The following is a 22,179-nucleotide window of genomic DNA, read 5'->3' on the forward strand; positions in this document are numbered from 1 at the left end:
GGGTCTAATTTATTTGTCCCGTACAGGACCTCCCTTGTCCCGATTAAATAGACTACGCTGCTACGCTGATCTAACCACTGACTGATGCAACACGACACTTCAGTGATCACGAGACCGCATCATCCAATCACAGCCCACACTCACGCGCATCAGACCATATGAATAACAGACTCTAAATTGAGAATTAATTATTCTTTTGGGACAAATTATTGTTTGATTTGTGAACAGAATCCTCTGCTGTCTGGTCGCTACCGGTTCCATCCGGAGATTCCGGACTCGCGCTAATGGCAAATCCCTTTCACTGTCCGACCGGGTTTTGATTTCGGTTTTGGTGAATTCAAACAACGTGATTATTGTTCATGAGTCCAACATCCAGCCACGCAAGAAAACATGAAATCTTCCTGAGGGAAAAGTATGCTATTACTTTCTTTAATTTCTTTAAAATGTAGTGTAAAATCTTACAAAATCTTTCTATTTCAGATAAATGCTATTATTTTGAACTATGGTTTGTGTGTAATGTGACTTTTTTGTGTGACCTTAAAATTAGTTTTAGAATTAAATTGTACATAAATAGGTTAAGCAAAACAAATGTGTTTATATCTGAGAAAAATTTAAACACATACGAACCTGAAATAACATATACTGTGTGATACAGTACAAATATTTTGAGTGTCCCTTATTTTCCTGTAAAGAACCACGATTGTCCTGCATTTTTCTTTTCTGAAGTTGGCAACCCTAGCGACACCTCACACATAATATCGATCAATCAGTGTTTTTCAACCGCAGAAAGAAGTAAATAAAACAGCTGGAGAACAAGTATATCACATAATGTTACATAACGCTGGAGAAGCATAACATTACATTTACTCCAAGAAAGCCATTTAATGACCATAGCACGTTAGTTGGCTAGAAATATTAGCTATAGAGACCATTTGCTAAATATGTGCACCATATTAGCCTACATATTTATTATATTTTTTCCTATATCACTTAAATATTATTATGTTGTTATTATAATAAAAACACATTATATTTAATTAGAATTGTTATTTTTAACCTTTAATAATAATAGCTGACAGGGCTCTGTATGTTTACAGCAATGTGTGACATTTTTTTATTTCCTTGAAAAAAAATGAACATGCATCTACTGTACCTAATATTTATCCAAATTAATCGATATTGAATCAAATCGGAAATCACAAGAATTGAATTTGTGAAAGAGATTGAAAATGAAGGGTTTTTTTTTTTACATCCCATCAATCCCCCTTCCATAATCATCACTCCATCTAAACTCAAAAGTTGGCAGCCCTGATTAGCTTTAATGGATGGTGTTGCAGAAAAGCAGAAGTAAATGCAGAGACAGAGTGAAGAGAGTTACGTCCAATCAAATGCTCTGAACTTTGAGAAAGTCCCTCCCCCTAAACCATGTGACACTGGCTAGCAAGTAGCAAAAGACTATTGGACATTTCTAAAAGGGACGAGCGTTTGACATGTTCAACACAAACTTCCTGTTTCAGAGAGAAATATGTGAGAACAGGACAGAAGAAAGTGCAGATCAGCCGCTCATGAGGCCTTAAATAAAACATCAGAGTGTTTCTAATGTGAATGTAAGAGAGACTCACCGTGAATCATGAGCAGAAAGAAGATCAGAGGAAGAGGAGGAGCCATTCTGACCTACATCAGCATAACATATATCTATAATACAGCATTAAATTCAATTCACATTAATAAGTTATGTAGGCCCTATTTCAGAAATGTACATATACAAAATCACAATTAGCTTAGAATTAAAAAAATTAAACAATGTAATAATTTAAGGCAGAAACAATGAGCTCATTGAAGTAATGAATACTTGCGTTAATATATTCATCACTTAAACAAGTATATGTAAATCACCCTATTCTAAACATTTCTCATGTAAAGATACGTATGTTATATGATCAATAATCATCAGTTTCATTTAAGCAAGAGTGTGTTTGTCTTACCGTGTTGAAGCTCATCAGATCAACAGCAACCAAATGACAGACTGTTTTAACACAAGCACTTTAGCTTTACAGTGAAGATTTGTGTGGATAACACTGTTTATTAATGACCAGCGATGGAAATATCACAGTCCCTCCCTCAACAAGAGAACAACATTACTGAACTAAACCTACTGAAAGAAAAACTATGATCTTTATCTGTAAGTTGAAGATGAATAATTGTGAGGATGAATGAAGATGAATGATAGTGATTTACAGGTGAGGCTCATCAAGGTTGATGTCAGTCGCAGGAGATGGTGACCTCTGGTGGCAGTTTGAGGGATTAAACGAGCACATATGAGACGAGATGTGTCTGACTGCAGAACTATATACGTGACAGCAGCTTCAGGCCAGCAGCTTCAGACCGGACGTTAGGAGCTGACGATCACCTAAAGCCTGCTTTATACCAGAGATGGTCTTATTACTGGGAGATACCAGGATCTGTGGATCTACCAATGGAAAAAGTGTAATGGCTGACTTTTATCATGTGTGCCTTGATAACCAATTGATAACCAAGGCATTACAGCCTTGACGTCATTGAGGCTGTGTCTGTCACGATCCACACTCAAGGAGACAAGGAAGATCCATTAATGCAGTAATATTTATTTAGGGAAATCCATAACTCATAAACAGTCCAGGCAAGGGTCAAAACCATAAAACCAATCCAAAAACAATAAACAGGCAGAAACAGACCTCAAAAGTGGTGTGATGAATAACAAGGACTCCGTAACAAACACTAAACAGGCAGGGTATTTATACACACAGAAACTAACAATCATAATGGGGAACAGCTGGGTGCAATGAACAGTAATGAGTGCAGACAAGGATTTTGGGGAATGCAGTTCCTAATGTGAATGACACCGTGGGGGAAGAGGACCTCTAGTGGACACCAGGGAACATAAACCAACACTGTGACACCCCTATACCCTTAAATAGGGCATTATTTGAGAAAATAGCCTTTTGTAGAGGTGTCTGAAACCATAGTGGACGTTATCGAGTGCACTCGTTCAATCACACAATACAACGCAATAACAAGTGCACAACAGATGTACGCTCAACGGCTAGAGAATACCCATAATGCACTGTGAGCGTCATGTCGAATTAATCTGTTAATTAATCTGCTTCTTCACTGTTAAGAAGCCTCTCCTTCATTGACATCCATTCAAAATATGGCCCCTTCACAGCATAGCACAGCGTTAGCTGTGTAGTGGCTAAGTCAAGTCAAGTCACCTTCATTTATGTAGCACTTTTAACAATACATTGTTTCAAAGCAGGTTTACAGTGATAATAGGAAATTACAGTAACAGAGATTGTTTTGGCTTTACAGCAGCTCTAGAATAAAGTTATTGTCCAGCTAAAGTTAGTTTGATTGATTCACTTCCGTCGCAAGGATCATTAGTTTTTAACTTAGGGGCCGCTAACACAACACCGTTCTAACAGAAAACCCTTAATGCGCTCTGGTTATCTCTGTTATCTCTGTGTAAATTTCAAAAACGCGAACCTGTGAGAATGCTGATGGCGTGCATATGCGCATTACATGTCTAGTCTATAGGTATGCACGTGTGAATATGTGCACAGGCGTGTAGTCCTTCATTGCAAACCAACCCTCAACAAACTACTTGTCTGGCCTTAAAAATGTATAATACAGAATTGTTTATTGCTTCCGCGTAGCCACGCGAACCTGAATTATCCCGACAACACTTTGTCTGTAGAGAGGTAAAGGGAGGGGAAGGAGGCCTTCACAGGGGAGAGACTAGTTGACACTTCAGGACTGCGTTGTTGTCGTGTCCAGGCGCAGGTCCTTCATCAGTACTGGATACGGTCTGGATACGGTGGACTGCCGTAAACCTCGGGATAAACAGAGAGACTAATATTAGAGTAGACGCCATCCTTCTTATGATGTAACAAGTACATCAGGATTTATGGGAAGTGTTCCCTGTTCCGGCTGACCTAATCTATGCAGCCTAACATTGAATTATATAAGTCTATAATGTGTTATGTGTATGCTAGGTCAAATAGATGTGTTTTTAGTCAAGATTTGAGGAGGAGGAGGGCTAAGAAGAAAGAAGGTTTTGAAAAGTGGACGAGAGTCAGAAGAATTGTTAATTTGGTTGTGATAGTGAGTCATTTTAGCAGTAGAGACATTAGCAGAGAAGGAAGAGAGGAGGGATTGGTGCAGACCAAGGTCAGTAGGATCTTTCAGTTTGCGCCACTTTCGCTCTGCAGCCCTGAGTTTAGAACGATGTTCGCGGAGAAGGGGGTGGCACGGCCTGGCCTGGAGGAAAGGGGGCAGAAGTTGTCCAAACTCTATGTTAGAGTGGAGAAAAGATTATCAGTTGCACTCAAGCGGCAACATTCTGATCTGAAAAATGAAGCCTACCCGGAAGTGCGAAAAACTGGCGCCGCCCATACCCCCCATAAACGGCTTCAAACCCGTTCTTCAGAAAGTCTATGGGTGACGTCACAGACGCTTTGTCCATATTTTTTACAGTCTATGGTTGCACTGTTAGTATCTAGTGTTGAGAGCTGATCAGGTGGAGGAATTGTGGATGAGACCAAAGAGGAAAGGCGAGAGGGTGAGAGTGAGCGTAGGTTTCCCTGAAAGGTGACCTGTGGAGGAGTGTGTGTTGTGTCCTGATTCAGGTTGAGGTTATGAGTGAAAAGGAAGTGATCTGAGATTGTGTGCAGCGGAGTGACCAGTGTATGGTCAGTGGAGCAGTAGCAGGATTTTAACTGTGACAAGATGATTGACAGGGCAGTTTATGTGACAGGATGCACGACAGATCCGTCCGATAAAGATGACGAAGTAGTATGTCCCAAAGCTTGCCTACTTTTTTGCTACACATTCAAAAGTAAAAACCTTTTCTTCATAAAAAGAGTACATACTTTTATGGCGTAGTGTAACTTAGGCGAATTGGGACGCAGCATATGGCTTTACACGATGACGATCGCTTTGATTGGTTTTAGGTCTATCCAATTGCGCCCAGAGGCATTTGAGCGACGTCCGTTGGTGACGCCCCTTTGGAAATGAGTTATTAATGAAGCTTTGCCAGACCATAACTCAGGAGATTTGACCTCTGGTGGCAGTTTGAGGGATTGTTAGGGATGGGCGATTACAAACTTTTTTATTTTGATCAGATACCAATACTTTTTCTTACAGCTTTAACAATGCCAATGTCAAAACCAGTTATTTCTTAAATTGGTATGTGATTTTTCAACGTTATTTTTAGAAGAAAAAATGAACTTACACTTAAAGGCATATCACACCAACAAACTCCAGCTAAATATCAGCGGTGTTTTGGAGCAAACATGAAAAAAGTATTAAAAACAAATAAAAGTGATGCAGAAAACCAAGTTTTGTCATTAACAATTTTAATATTGATATTTTTTAATGGAATCAATACCAAATAAGTAGCTTGTGAGAATCGATATATATATACTGCAGGGTCTATGAGCCCTTCAGGTCTGTACAAGCAAATATGAGACGATCACAAATACAACTTAAAAATAAAAATAAAAACATTTAAAGCGAGAGTTACAGGAACGCAAAAGACAGAATAACAAAAGCTGATTATATTGAGCACTTTGAGAGCAAAAAAAAAAAGATACATTTTCCATTGTGAATGAATTCCATTATCATAATAAAATGTTGTAAAATGAGAAAGCATAGATTGTTTGCCACAACTGAACATCACTTTAGGTGTTTTGACTTAATTTTAATATATATTTAGACAATAACAATTCACCAGCTTTTAACTTTCATTTAATTCCACTGTTACATCATGTTTCTTAAACTATACAGAAATAAGTCTCTTGTGACTCATCACTGATGATCCCTGTCAATCATCAGTGGCTCCGCCCACAGAGCTCAGGATTGGTTCATTTGTGCTCCGCCTCTCACTGCAGAATCTTCCTGTTGATCTGAACAAACAATAAGATGAAGAAAGACTGACTGAAGTTCATCAACAACATTATAAAACCTTTCACAAGATACATAAAACAATCACACTATACTGAAGAGAGTTTTATTGATTATATTGAGAAGAGCTGTTATTCTCATGTTTAGAAAAGCTCTGAGGATCAAGAGTCTTCAGGAGGTCTGGGATCAACGGTCTGTGTGAAGGAGAGAGAGAGATCGGTCATGTGATCATCTGTGATGGAGTATCTGACTTTGACGTCTCACTTACTGTGAGTGTGTCGTACAGGTCAGAGGTCGTGGGCTTGAGCTCAAGAGCTGTATATGTGTCTTCATTGGGATCAGAGATCTGCAGGAGAGACAGAAGGACACACACATTGTGAGTTCATGTTTTAAACGCTGACTGTAATGTTTAGAGGATCTTGATGGTGTAATGTAAATGACTCTGGGTTAATGCGAATTAACTCAAGGATATAGGGAATTTTAGAAATATTAATAATCATAACTCATGGTCATAATTCATAAATCGCATATACATTTACTTTATCAATTAGCGGTCTTTACCTCTTAACTGGCCTGATCTCGTTTATCAAATCAGTCACTTGTCCAGCAAATGTATGTAAGATAGCTTATCACAGATCAGCAAGGGTATTACCGTGTTTACAAAACTCCAAGAAAGTTTTATCTTCTGGCCACGAACATCAAACTTTCTGAGTTTATGAATTAAAAACTACTCAAGGTAGTCTATAATATCGAGCTTGTAGCTTAGATCTTTTTCATTTCATTGACTTCATAAAAGTGGGTTTTCAAACACAGAGACAGTAAAAGTATAAATGGATTTTAATAAATGTAAAAACTAGAGAGATTATATGAGCTACAAATATAAACGTACGTAAAAATGCAAACAATAAAACAAACAAACATTTAAACAAACAAGAACATAAGAAATAACGTGATCAGAATAAATGAAATAAAAGAGAGAAAGAAGGATATAGAGAGAAGAGATAGCTGGTAATTATTACAGACAGAAACCTAATTTCAAGAGACACCTGGAATCAGCTTTTGGAAAGATCAATATACTTTCAAGTTTGTTCTCTGTTCGGGTGATGCTGAGAGGCAGGAAACGCGGACGGTGTCCTGTTTGTGCTGCGTCTTCCGGTGTCGCGGGAAGCTTAAAAGGCTCACTGAATGTAACGTTTACTGGAAAATAAGATTCATCTCCCGTAAAGGAAGAGGCAAATATATATAACTTAGTTGCAAAGAACGGCAGCTACGACTCGAACATGTGTTTGTCAGAGGGAGAAGGCCGGAGCCTTTTCAGATATTCCTTGGAGAAGCGTTGCGCGGGGGAGGAGAGGAAGAAGGGTGAGAGAGAGAGTGCAAGAGGAGAGGGTCTCTACTTTTAAAGGACATCTGCTTACGCCCTCTTTTTGGGACAACAGCAAATCAGATCTTCTGATCTGAAGCGGGAAAAAGTTTCTTTGTCTCTGGGGAAACACCCACTCGAGTGAGTTATGGTGTTGTCAAATTTGAGAAGATTTGCTCAAGACATATGAAATGTGTCAAATGATACAAATTACTGCAGTTGGTTATCGAAATTCAACTCCGTTAGATTGAGAGAATTACAGAGATATGAAACACGTCATTTGGAGATTATAGGAACACAAAGTTACATACGGTATGCATCTTACAAACATTTTAAAGTTTGATTAACACACATTTAAAGTTTGTTCCTTCAAATAAACATCATAAACAAAGTGAATATAACCTAGGAAACGAGTATATGAAATATGACATGCTTATATTCTAAGTTTAATGTTCAAAGTTCATGTATGTGTGTGCGTTTAATGTGTGTGTTGGAATGTTGCGCTCCCCTTTATCTCTCTCTCGCAGAGGAGCTGCTGAAGCTTGGTGGTCAAACTTTATGACCTGCCAATGAGATCGGGTTACGGGATGCGATTCTACTGGGAGAACATTCTTCAAAAATACATTTCAGAGCCAAACACTCGAAGATCATACCTATATGATCAAAACAACATTAATCACACATACATACAGGAAGGTCAGATACCAGTCTGAGTTGCCTACATTAAAAGGATATTTTTATCCTTAAGTTAAACACAAAGGATGTTTGTGTGTGTGTGTGTGTGTGTGTGTGTGTGTGTGTGTGTGTGTGTGTGTGTGAGGTGACTTCTCAGTCTGGAATGTCACGTGATTCAAAGGCATGTGTTTTTTTAGAGAGAGGGGGGGTTTTAAACAACAGGGTACACTGTTAACCCTTGCTGTAAAAAAAGTCGTAATTCAGACAGTATCATACCATATTCCATTAAAACAGTAATATACCGTAGAAAACAAAAATAGCCTACAGGAATATACTGTAAATGAACAGCGCTCAAAATCGACACTCAGAGGCTGTTTTTACAATCACACTCTATACCCTCATTCACTATTCCCTACATTAGTTCACTAATATAGTCCCCTTGACAGAGTGAATGAAAAAAAGTGAGTGAACTGGGACACTGATGAACACCTGATAAGCAGAATCACTGAAGGACAGAGAAATAAGAACAGAAAAAAGAGAAACAGAAACTACAACTGACTTCCAGTAATACTGAGTGTGAAACCAGTTTACAAACCAGTTTACGATTATTTATTTCATACATGTACAAAAGTTCTTGTTGAGAATTAATAGAGATTGAGTTAATAATAAAGTTTGTTGTCACCATGACGGAGATCAGTATTTGCTTTTTAGTTGGTCTCTTGTCCCTTGACTTCTTACCATTCATCTCTCTCTGACTGCTGTAACAGTGAGTTTATAAAACACATTTGTTATGGCATGAAAAAGTCAAGAGGAAGATGATCAGGTGCTTTTATTCTTTTGTGATGATATCACAATCATCCTGGACATGTCTGATTTTCAGATTGTTCCTGTATATATCCATTGAAATTATGGGAATGTCATATTTAGCAGAAATCTGTGAATCTACAAAATAAATTCAATATTTCTGTTATCAGGTCTTCTGAAAAATAACAATCATATAGTGCATTCAATTTTATTTTACTCCTGCTTGACTCAGACACACACAGACATCAACAATCAGCATATGAATCTCAACAATGGTGAAAAGTTTCATGTCGCAATGCATGCTGGGTTCCAGGATAATATAAAACTCCCAGCATGCACTGCTGCATGAATAATAAAAAAAAAGAAATATTGCCACCATTGTTGAGATTAATGTGCTAAATTGTGATATCTCTGTGTTTCTAAAACATAGTGTTGCTCTGGTTTTTTTTGGTTTATGCATGATGTGTTAAAAAAAAGAGTCATAGTAATGTATTGCTGTAGTTTCACAGTAGTGCTAATGTAACACTTTTGATCTAGGATAAAACTCTGAATGAATAAGAATTAATTCCTTAGTGAATGAACAGGCAATATGATGATTTTGTCATCATAAGCATTACAACGACAATCATTCATAAACTGTGTGCGCACAAGTGTGACTTGCAAAAACGCAGCAAAAGAACAACGAATAATTTAACATCAACATCCCAACTAAAGCAAGCACTGATCTCTATAATGGTAACTTCAAACAAACATTTTCAATAACAACTTCTGTATGACAGAAATAAAGTCGTACTGGTTAATAATAAGTGTATAATGTGTAATGGCTGGAAGTCAGTCATAGTTATTGTGTTTCTCTATTTTCTGTTCTTGTGTTTCTCTTTTCTTCAGTGATTCTGCTTGTTAACAGCAGGTGTTCATCACTAATGCTCAACAATCACTTACATATTCCCTTAATTATCTCACTGCAACATTGTCTCAATGTTACTTTTTACTCGTTGTAGTGTGGATTTCCTGTGGGGTTGAAAGGGTTAACAGTGTAAGATAAAAAGACACACCCACAAAATGTATTTTAACAGTAATAAACTGTAAGTTATAAAACAGGTTTATACTGGCAACACTGTTGCCAGTAGTTTACTGTAAAATTTATTTTTTGGGTCACCATTGTGCAGAAGAGTAGAGCCTGTGCTTCAGTCCAGGAGAAGATCTACAAACATTGATGATATGCTGCATGTTGCTTTATTTAACAGGCAGTGACTGTGTAGTTGCTGGTCCAGTGGAAATCTTTTTATGTACAATAGTTTTTTATTGGTCTCAAATGAAAGAAGTTCACAGTTTTACTTTGCTCACATTATTAATGCATTATAAATTTTAGTTAATACATTTAAATGACAGTTGGTCAATTTAAGGCAGTCTTATTCTGCAAGTGTAATTAGTTCATTTGAATTAGAATTTAGTGCATTTTTACAGAAACAAACTAGACTACAGTAAAGAACTGTACAATTAACAGTATTTTACTGGCAACAGTGTTGCCAGTATTTTACTGTAAAAAAACCCGGTAAGGTCTAACAGTGTACCTTCTGAGGCAATGTGTGACTCAAATGTCTCTCTGGAGAGCCACAAAGATGCCATTATGACAGTCCAAGCAGACTTAGGGGCGTCAATCCAGACCTCAGGTTTTTCACCTGCGTGAAGTTGGCCCCCCACCCAACGCAAAACGTCGTCAAACTATGCTCAATCGTTTGTGCTCCGTTTGTGATGGTTTGTGCTGTAAAAATTTTCGTTTGTGCTGTTTCGGTTTTTTAGATATTAAAATAATATTTTTAGGTCATTCTGAGGTCACTCAGCCCCCCCACATGCTCCAAATTCACCCAAAATATTCCCGTTCGTTTGTGATTCGTTTGTGCTGGTTTGTGCCGGTAAAATTTTCATTTGTGCTGCGTCGGGTTTTAAAATATCAGAAATTGAATTATAGACGATGACGTCACCAGCCCCCCCACATGCTCCAAATTCACCCAAAATAGTCTCGTTCGTTTGTGCTTCGTTTGTGCTGGTTTGTGCCGGTACAATTTTCGTTTGTGCTGCATCGGCCTTTAAAATATTAGACACTGAATGAAAGCGAATTATAGACGGTGACTTCACCAGCCACCTGAGCAGTGAGCACCAATAATAATTGAGCACAAAATCAACATCTTATGATTTCTAAAGAATAATGTGACATTGAAAACTGGAGTAATGATACAGAAAATTCAGCTTTGACATTACAGGAATAAATTACATTTTAATTATATTAAAACATTAAAATATTAATTATATGAAAATATCTATTTATAGGCTAATAATTGTTCACAATATCAGCAGCACTTCCAAACTGTAATACATTATAGATTACTTTGTTACTTTTATTTAAAGGTAATTATTTACCTTACAATAAAGGCTGTCTCAGAATTGTAATGCATTAGCTACTCCAGTTACTTTCACCAAAATAACTACAGAAGTAGAACTTAACATTCTAAAACGACTAGGGCTGTGTAACAATATGCAATATGAAACCGAAATCCCGACGCTCCATCCACGAACCTGTGTTGCGGTGTGAGAAGGCAGAATCGCGACACACCCCTTCCAACTCCAGAGTCCAGATACCACATCTTAAAATCACTATTATTTGAAGTTAACATTATAAAATACATAGACTTACACCACAAAAATAGTTGAGGATAAATTATTTAAAATTGGTCAATTCCAGCGTTATGGACGTGACATTTGCAAGTCAAAACTTGAAGTATAAATGATCAGAAAATGCACTTAAAACCAATATATTGAAACGTCTGTTTATAGGCTTCTCCCTTAATAAAGGAGTCCAGACATTAGAAAAATATAAGTCTACTCATGCGTTTTATATTTAATATGAGGGAAATACATTTGTTACGTGAAATACGTGCGTTACATTTTTTTAGTAATTCTATGAATTACACTGCGCAAACCAAAAGTAATACTACCCACCGGATGAAGAAGCGTTGGCTCTCTGCAGAACATTATGAGGAAAAAAACAATGTAACGGACGTAACGGACGGAGAACTGCGTTACGGACTGAGCGCTCTGAAAACGGCACTAAAAGCTTTAAAACTTTCACAGAGACCTCAAACAGAAAGCACAAAGCCTTTCTTTAAGGTGAAATTCGTTTTGTATTAACTGTATCTTAATTTTAATCAATGTTTCATCTACCAATTGCCAGGATTTAAAAAGGCAAAATAAGAAGTAAATAGGCCTATATCAGACAATAGATAATCAGGACATAGAGGCGCCGGCGCCTGAACTGCAGCTGGTCTCATAAATGAACCGAAACTCAGCGCCTAGGCCTACTTGCATCACAGACATGTCTACTTTTAAACAGAACAATTCAAAACGAAAGAAAACAGACTGCTCTCTGCTTATGTATAAAATGTGCATTTCTCTGTGGTGCGTTCACGAAGATGCAGGCTGGTTGAAGTCACTGTCTATAATTCGCTTTCATTCAGTGTCTAATATTTTAAAGGACGATGCAGCACAAACAAAAATTGTACCGGCACAAACCAGCACAAACGAAGCACAAACGAACGAGACTATTTTGGGTGAATTTGGAGCATGTGGGGGGGCTGGTGACGTCATCGTCTATAATTCAATTTCTGATATTTTAAAACCCGATGCAGCACAAACGAAAAATTTACCGGCACAAACCAGCACAAACGAAGCACAAATGAACGAGACTATTTTGGGTGAATTTGGAGCATGTGGGGGGGCTGAGTGACCTCAGAATGACCTAAAAATATAATTTTAATATCTAAAAAACCGAAGCAGCACAAACAAAACTTTTTACAGCACAAACCAGCACAAACCGAGCACAAACGATTGAGCATAGTTTGGGTGAATTTGAAGCATGTGGGGGGGCTGGTGACGTCATCAACAATAATTTAATGTATAATATTTTAAAACCCAACGCAGCACAAACGAAAATTTTACCAGCACAAACGAAGCACAAACGAACAAGACAATTTTGGGTGAATTTGGAGCATGTGGGGGGCTGAGTGACCTCAGATTGACCACATAATATTATTTTAATATCTAAAAAACCGAAGCAGCACAAACGAAACTTTTTACAGCACAAACCAGCACAAATGGAGCACAAACGATTGCGTCTATTTTGGGTGAATTTGGAGCATGTGGGGGGGCTGGTGACGTCATCGTCTATAATTCAATTTCTGATATTTTAAAACCCGACGCAGCACAAATGAAAATTTTACCGGCACAAACCAGCACAAACGAAGCACAAACGAACAAGACTATTTTGGGTGAATTTGGAGCATGTGGGGGGGCTGAGTGACCTCAGAATGACCTAAAAATATTATTTTAATATCTAAAAAACCGAAACAGCACAAACGAAATTTTTTACAGCACAAACCAGCACAAACGGAGCACAAACGATTGAGCATAGTTTGACAACGTTTGACACTGAAGGATGTGTTTGCGAGATCGGGATTCACTAATTTGAAAAGCAGCTGACCGGATGTCATTGTCATTGTTGCTACAATGGAAATCAGTTTTACTGGATCTAGAACTGAAGAATCGGGTGTTTGGACACAAGACTCGTGTGTCTTATACTCTTAATATCTGTGTACGGCTCATAGCGGCTGTAGGAAACATCTCTGCATGCAGGAAAACACTGTGAATAATTGAGATCATCTCACCTCCTTCATAGCAGATCTTCTGTTCATCCTTTTAGTAAGACTGTCAGAAGAAAGATGAATAAACAACACATTTAACGCCACAAATAACTGCAATTTCAGGATTCAAACAGAGATGGCGACAAAGAGGCAAAGCTTACGCACTACCGCTTTAAATGTAACACTTAACCTAAATCTAATACAGTAATTCTTCATAAATAGAGAAGTAAATTTTTTTTTAATTAACTTCTTACCAAATGTACATCACAAAAGCCCCTGATGCTCCACCGAGTAAAACACCAACACAAGCAGCCACACCGACAGTTACAGACGAGAAACATCTGACTGCTGAAATACAGATAAAAACACACCAATGTTTAACAGGACTAGATCAGACAAAATATAATGACAGATAAGAAAGTAAGCAGGAGTATGTGGTTAAAATACAGAATATGATTCATAAAACTCACACATGACACACAAAGTTACAGCATCAGAGTATTTCCCTCCATGTTCATTGATGGACTTGCACTTGTATTCTCCACTGTCATCAGAGCTGATCTTTGAGATGCTGAAGATTCTTCCAGATCCTACAATCGTTCCTCCTTTAATCCAGCTGATTTCTGCAGGAGGGTTTGAGTCACTGATGCAGTTCAGAGTCACTGAATCTCCCTCCACTATTACACCAGATGGACTGATGGACACTGAGACGCTCCTGGGTGAGTCTAACACAGATAAATATTGATATCATTAACAATCATATTAAACTTGACATCACAGATGTTTCGAGGATTTAATGTCACATTTACTGAACCATCATTAACTCACACATGATGTTTAAAGTCACAGCATCAGAATATTTCTCTCCATGTTCATTGATGGTCTTGCACTTGTATTCTCCACTGTCATCAGAGCTGATCTTTGAGATGTTGTAGATTCTTCCAGATCCTACAATCGTTCCTCCTTTAATCCAGCTGATTTCTGCAGGAGGGTTTGAGTCACTGATGCAGTTCAGAGTCACTGAATCTCCCTCCACTATTACACCAGATGGACTGATGGAGATCACAGGTTTCACTGGAGGATCTACAGATGTCAGGTAAAAGTATTTATCAGAGACGGCTGGTGGAAAATGTTCTACCTGCAGTTGGTTATTATTGGACAATTTCAGCAAACATCCCAGTTTAATTTTTCACTGTTTAAGGCTAAAACACATCCTCCTGTAGGGTGTGAGGGAAGGTTGTAAGGAAAGAAAATGAAGACTGAGGAATCGAGGGAAAGTTTATGGGTGCTTCTCAATACTCAAATTGATGCTTCCTCGTTTCCTCGCTCCTCCGTCCTCCAGCCTGTGACCCAGAAACTGATCAAACTCAGCATCTTGAAGGACATCTCAATTCTCTCAATTCCCTTCACATGCCACAATCATTTTTATTTATGCTTTACCTTTGCAGTTTAAATTAATTATATATCAAACATATATCAACAGGGCATATCACTTTATCTTTATTATGTATGCATTTCTTAAATAACCAAACTTTAACAACATAAGGGCAGATCCCTTGATCGCTGCTTTTGATGCTTTGAAGTGACGCTCCAGTGATCAAGAATATTCCAATATACAAATAGGGCGCTTCTCATTTCGTACACTGTTAACCCTTGCTGTAAAAAAAGGCCAAATTCTGACAATATCATACCATTTTCCATTAAAACAGTAATATACTGTATAAAACAAAAATAGCCTACAGGAATATACTGTGAATTAACAGTGCTCAAAGTCGACACTCAGAGGCTGTTTTCACAATCACACCCTATACCCTCATTCACTATTCCCTACATTAGTTCACTAATATAGTCCCCTTGACAGAGAGAATGAAAAGAAGTGAGTGAATTGAGACACTGATGAACACCTGATAAGCAGAATCACTGAAGGACAGAAAAACAAGAACAGAAAAAAGAGAAACACAAAAACTACAATTGACTTCCAGCAACACTGAGTGTGAAACCAGTTTAACATTATCTCTTTCATACATGTACAAAAGTTCTTGTTGAGAATTAACAGAGATATAGTTAATAATAAAGTTTGTTGTCACCATGATGGAGATCAGTATTTGCTTTAGTTGGTCTCTTGTCCCTTGACTTCTTATCATTTATCTCTCTCTGACTGCTGTAACAGTGAGTTTATAAAACACATTTGTTATGGCAAGAAAGAGCCAAGAGGAAGATGAGCTGGTATTTTTGGCTTTAGTGATGATGTCACAATCATCCTGGACATGCCTGATTCTCTGATCTTTTCTGTATTTATTCTTTGAATTTATAGTTATCTCATATTTAGCATATATCTGTAAATCTACAACATAAAATCAATACTTCTGTAATAAAGTCTTCTGAAGAATATTGTAATCATATAGTGCATTAAAAAAACTCCCGCTTGACTCAGACACACACAGACATCAACAATCAGCACATGAATCTCAACAATGGTGACAATCAAAAGTTTCATGTCGCAATGCATGCTGGGTTCCAGGATAATATAAAACTCCCAGCATGCACTGCTGCATGAATAAAAAAATATACATTGCCACCATTGTTGAGATTCATGTGCTAAATTGTGATATCTCTGTGTTTCTACAAGACAGTGTAGCTCTGTTTCTCTGGTTATGCATGATGTGTTAAAAAAAAATTAATCATTGTAATTTATTGTTGTGGTTTCACAGTGGTGGTAATGTAACACTTTTGATTGAGGATTAAACTCTGAATGAGTGAGAATGAATTCTTTAGTGAATGAACTGGCAATATGATGATTTTGTCATCATAATCATTATAACTGCAATCATTCATAAACTGTGTGTGTGCACAAGTGTGACTTACAAAAACACAGCTCAAGCAGCAAAAGAAAAACTAATGTTTTAGCATCAGCATCCCAACTAAAGCAAGCACTGATCTCTATAATGGTAACTTCAAACCAAACATTTTCAATTAAACATCTTAATAACAACTTCTGTAGATGTATAAAATAAAGTCATACTGGTTAATAATAAGTGTAATAATGTGTAATGGCTGGAAGTCAGTTGTAGTTCTTGTGTTTCTCTATTTTCTGTTCTAACAGCAGGTGTTCATCACTAATGCTCAACAATCACTTACATATTCCCTTAATTATCTCACTGCAACACTGTCTCAATGTTACTTTTACTCTTTGTAGTGTGGATTTCCCTGTGGGGTTGAAAGGGTTAACAGTGTAAGATAAAAAGACACACCCACAAAATGTATTTTAACAGTAATAAACTGTAAGTTATAAAACAGGTGTTTACTGTAAAATTTATTTTTTGGGTCACCACTGTGCTGAAGAGTAGAGCCTGTGCTTCAGTCCAGGAGAAGATCTACAAACATTGATGATATGCTGCATGTTGCTTTATTTAACAGGCGGTGACTGTGTAGTTGCTGGTCCAGTGGAAATCTCTTTCTTTACAAAAGTTTTGTTGTGGTTTCAAATGAAATAAGTTCACAGTAATACTTTGCTCACGTTATTAATGCATTATAAATTTTAGTTAATACATTTAAATGACAGTTGGTCAATTTAAGGCAGTCGGTTTCTGCAAGTGAAATTAGTTAACTTGAATTAGAATTTAGTGCATTTTTACAGAAACAAACTGTAGATTACAGTAAAGAACTGCACAATTAACAGTAAATTACTGGCCAGTATTTTACTGTAAAAAAACCCGGTAAGGTCTAACAGTGTACTTGTGTATCCTTGTTTCCTTTCCTCGTGTCTCAGTTCCACCCCCTGTAGGATTCAAGGGAAGGTTGCAAGGATAGAAAATTATTTGTTATTTAACAAATCAGTGACCACTGGATTGTGGCAACGGGACGTAACTTCTCCCAGTTGAAAAAGACGTACTGTTAAATGTATTAAAAATGCATTAAAGTATATTTGTATTGTACTAAAAACATACTCAAGTACATTTTTAATACATTTAATTGTACATCTTTCTCACCCTGGCTCCCTTCCCTCCTTCAGGGAACAGGAGTTACATTCCCATTCAGTCATCACTATGAGTTACGTCAGTGACTGATGAATTGGGATCCCTAAGAAATACGCCACAAACACTGTCTTCCATCGCCTCGTGTAAACTGCCTGATTTAAAAATAATAAAATAAAAATCAGTACGATTTTTTGAACGCAGTACCAAACTTTTCCACTAGATGCCATCCAGACTCCACTGGTGATCATATAAGGACTCTTCGATTTCCATATATGGACTGATTGATCTCAACTACAGTCTGAACGCTTTCAAATGCTATATAGTTGGTCAAGATTACTTTAGGTTTAGACTAAGATATTATTGTTATAAATGTATAATGGCAAGTGTCCCATGGGTGTCGGGGAGGGGCAGTCTTAAAAATAGTGGAAAAAATATAAAAAATATTTTTATAAATCATACATTCAGATATTTATTCTTTGTAATGTTTGAAAGTCAATCTGCACTCACACATGACATTGAGCTGAACCTCAGGAGAGATGTGAGTGTGTCCGTCTACAGCACAGCTATATCTGCCTGAATCCTCTCTTCTGACTGACTGCAGCAGGAGTTCATTGTTTCTGTCTCTTCTCTCAGTTAATGGCTGTGAGTTTCTGTACCAGATGAATGTTGCTCTGTCAGTCAGAGCGCAGCTGCTTTTACATCTCAGAGTGACTGAATCTCCCTCTGTCACTCTCTCAGGAGACTCCACCTGAAGATCTGAACACAACACACACATTATATATAGTGCTGCTGTCATACACTGATTATTATTCAACATAATGCACAGAAGAAGAGATAAACCTCATCAAACTCACCTGTGACAGTAAGAGTCACTCCTGGATAACCAATATATTTTCCATCAGGTTTATCAGTGATGAATCTGAAAGAGTACATGTGTTCATCCTTCAGTGTCACATGACTCAGTCTGACGGTGCAGTTCTGCTGTTTATCTCCCAGATACTGAAGCCTCTGACTGTATTTAGGGTCCTCAGACAGATCTCGAGGCTTGACACCCTTTACAGGGTTTTTGCTCCAGAACGCTTTCATGATCTTATATCCAGTAGGGTATTTATAAGTGCATCTCATTATCACTGTTGAGTCCTTTAGTGCACAGATGTGTGATCGACTGTAACTCACACCCCAACCAGCACTAGAAACCCCTGAAACACAGAATTCATCAAACTGTAAATGTTGTTTTATCTGTTATATTGGGCCATGAAAACTCATTACAGGAAATATAAGATAAATGTAAATAAATAATCTCAGTGTGAATTACTTTAAGACAGAGGAGTGAAGAGAGAACCAAGAAATCAGCCAAAAACAACAAGCTGCACAATTACAATTTTTCTGAATTGCTAAAACACACTTCTTGAAACCATCACTCACTTTCTCAAAACCTTAAACACAAAAGCAAATGTTCAAAACTCATTCAGAGAATCTCTGACTCTTCTGGCAAAATCAAACAATGCTTTCAGATCTTACACACTGTAAAACAGAGCTTCAGTACCGAGCCATGCTCACTGTTCTTTTACTGAGAACTGAAGTGCACATACAAAGTAGGAGGAGTCGTAACAACAAATACAGAGGCTGAGGCACCCCTTAAAGAAACATTGCCATAATGACAATACATTACATCTCCCTTCCTAAGCATAAAGCAATAACCAAGCTAACATAATAACTTTGTGTACACACGCAGATATTACCAATATTAAACATTTCTGCTTTCTCTTTTAGTTACAGTATTTTGCATAAACGTGTACATTCCTTTATATTAAAGAACATTAACACACCTTTGTATTCACATTAATCAATGACACAATCAATTACAACAATGAACAACAACAACAGCAACTAGGAATGAGAGGTTACTAGCACATCACTTCCACAAGGCGTCTTTACCACGCCTTTCCCTGACTAAGCAGAGCCTGTCAGGAGGCTTCACAACTCTGCCTCGCCTGGTAGTGTACTGCCCAGTTGGCAGCGTCTGCTTAGCAACCCCTAGTTCTGTAGGTGATGTTTGGGAGGAACTAGAACGATCCACAGACTTTGGCTCTTCAACACTTTCTGGCTCTATTATTTCTGTCCATTGGTCATCACTAAGCCTGTGACTGGACTCGTTGGCGGCTGCTGTGCTCTTGCGAAGATGCTGAATGTTGCGGTGGTACTCTCTACTTCCACAGTCCACAACCTAAGATCTTGGGGCACAGTGTGCTTTCACTACAACTCCAGGAGACCACTTGTGACTGCCAGGGTGTGGTTGCACCCTTACCTCATCTCCCGGCCTCAATGCTGCATGAGGGCCACTTGCCCTCTTGCGGTCGTAGTAAAAATTGTTTTTGCTTTCGTCTAGTCGCCGTTTAACTTTGAGGGGGTCGTACGCTGCTGGTGTGAGCAACAGACGAGCAGCAGGCAGGTTGTTATGGGGCCTTCTGCCCATGAGCAGTTGAGCTGGTGATAGGCCTACTGACTCTATAGGCGTTGTCAGCGCAAGGTGTTTATCTGTAGCCTTAGACCAAAGTTTCTTAATAGTCTGGACTGCACGCTCTGCCTCGCCGTTGGAGTGTGGCGTGTGTGGGGACGATGTCTTGTGCATGATTCCATAACTTTGGCAGAAATCCTTGAATGCATCCGCTGCATATTGTGGACCATTGTCTGTTTGGAGGATGGTGGGGATGCCATGTCTGCTGAACTGAGCCTTAAGCGTTTCTATGACAGCACGACTGTGTAAGTCTTTCAACTTATCTACCTCAATGAATTTTGAGTAGTAGTCCACCAGCAAAACGTAATGGTTTCCTTCAAACTCAAACAGGTCTGAAGCTACTTCTTTGAATGGAAGTAGATGTTTCTGTTGGTTTGAGTGGTTGTCTACACTGTTAACCCTTGCTGTAAAATTCTGACAATATTATACCATTTTCCATTAAAACAGTAATATACCGTAGAAAATAAAACTAGCCTACAGGAATATACTGTGAATTAACAGTGCTCAAAGTCGACACTCAGAGGCTGTTTTCCCAATCACACCCTATACCCTCATTCACTATTCCCTACATTAGTTCACTAATATAGTCCACTTGAATGAAAAGAAGTGAGTGAATTGAGACACTGATGAACACCTGATAAGCAGAATCACTGAAGGACAGAGAATCAAGAACAGAAAAAAGAGAAACACAAGAACTACAACTGACTTCCAGCCACACTGAGTGTGAAACCAGTTTACGATTATTTCTTTCATACATGTACAAAAGTTCTTGTTGAGAATTAACAGAGATTTAGTTATTAATAAAATTTGTTGTCACCATGATGGAGATCAGTATTTGCTTTAGTTGGTCTCTTGTCCCTGGACTTCTTACCTTTCATCTCTCTCTGACTGCTGTAACAGTGAGTTTATAAAACACATTTGTTATGGCAAGAAAGAGTCAAGAGGAAGATGATCAGGTGTTTTTATTTTTTTGTGATGATGTCACAATCATCCTGGACATGCCTGATTTTCAGATTTTTCCTGTATATAGTCATTGAAATTATAGGTATCTCATGTTTAGCATATATCTGTGAATCTACTAAATGAAATCAATATTTCTGTAATCAGGTCTTCTGAAGAATATTGTAATCATATAGTGCATTCAATTTTATTTTACTCCTGCTTGACTGAGACCCACACAGACATCAACAATCAGCATATGAATCTCAACAATGGTGAAAAGTTTCATGTCGCAATGCATGCTGGGTTCCAGGATAATATAAAACTCCCAGCATGCACTGCTGCATGAATAATAATGATAATAAAAAAGAAATATTGCCACCATTGTTGAGATTCATGTGCTAAATTGAGATATCTCGGTGTAGCTCTGAGCTACACTGTGACTGTAAATCACAGTGTAGCTCTGTTTCTCTGCTTATGCATCATGTGTTAAAAAAAAAGAGTCATTGTATCTTATTGCTGCGTTTTCACAGTGGTGGTAATGTAACACTTTTGATTGAGGATTAAACTCTGAATAAGTGAGAATGAATTCCTTAGTGAATGAACAAGCAATATGATGATTTTGTCATCATAATCATTATAACTGCAGTCATTCATAAACTGTGTGTGCGCAAGTGTGACTTGCAAAAACACAGCTCAAGTAGCAAAAGAAAAACTAATGTTTTAGCATCAGCATCCCAACTAAAGCAAGCACTGATCTCTATAATGGTAACTTCAAACCAAACATTTTCAATTAAACATCTCAATAACAACTTCTGTAGATGTATGACAGAAATAAAGTCATACTGGTTAATAATAAGTGTAATAATGTGTAATGGCTGGAAGTCAGTCGTAGTTATTGTGTTTCTCTATTTTCTGTTCTTGTGTTTCTCTTTTCTTCAGTGATTCTGCTTACAACCACTTACATATTCCCTTAATTATCTCACTGCATCGTTACTTTTTACTCGTAGTGTGGATTTCCCTGAGGGATTGAAAGGGTTAACTGTGTAAGATAAAAAAGACACACCCACAAAATGTTTTTTAACAGTAATAAACTGTAAGTTATAAAACAGGTTTACACTGGCAACACTGTTGCCAGTAGTTTACTGTAAAATTTATTTTTTGGGTCACCGTTGTGCAGAAGAGTGGAGCCTGTGCTTCAGTCCAGGAGAAGATCTACAAACATTGATGACTTGCTGCATGTTGCTTTATTTAACAGGCGGTGAC

General features: G+C 37.8%; 1 protein-coding gene across 1 annotated transcript in view; it reads right to left on the bottom strand.

Annotated features, from left to right (window-relative positions):
• Window positions 1-2,366: 2,366 nt before the first annotated feature.
• LOC311077952 (cell adhesion molecule CEACAM2-like) overlaps window positions 2,367-22,179 on the bottom strand; it is a gene marked incomplete at both ends in the record, with an annotated part of 40,612 nt that continues 20,799 nt past the window's right edge. The window contains 10 exons of the mRNA XM_084106598.1: window positions 2,367-2,470; window positions 4,203-4,328; window positions 4,526-4,754; window positions 6,209-6,286; window positions 13,504-13,543; window positions 13,734-13,827; window positions 13,950-14,204; window positions 14,308-14,562; window positions 17,964-18,212; window positions 18,311-18,655. Of these exons, the coding sequence (XP_083962724.1) occupies window positions 2,367-2,470; window positions 4,203-4,328; window positions 4,526-4,754; window positions 6,209-6,286; window positions 13,504-13,543; window positions 13,734-13,827; window positions 13,950-14,204; window positions 14,308-14,562; window positions 17,964-18,212; window positions 18,311-18,655 (1,775 nt within the window). The remainder of the gene's footprint in view (window positions 2,471-4,202; window positions 4,329-4,525; window positions 4,755-6,208; window positions 6,287-13,503; window positions 13,544-13,733; window positions 13,828-13,949; window positions 14,205-14,307; window positions 14,563-17,963; window positions 18,213-18,310; window positions 18,656-22,179) is intronic.

The sequence above is a fragment of the Abramis brama genome (assembly GCF_963993115.1).
Source record: "Abramis brama genome assembly, chromosome: 2".
NCBI lineage: Eukaryota > Metazoa > Chordata > Actinopteri > Cypriniformes > Leuciscidae > Abramis > Abramis brama.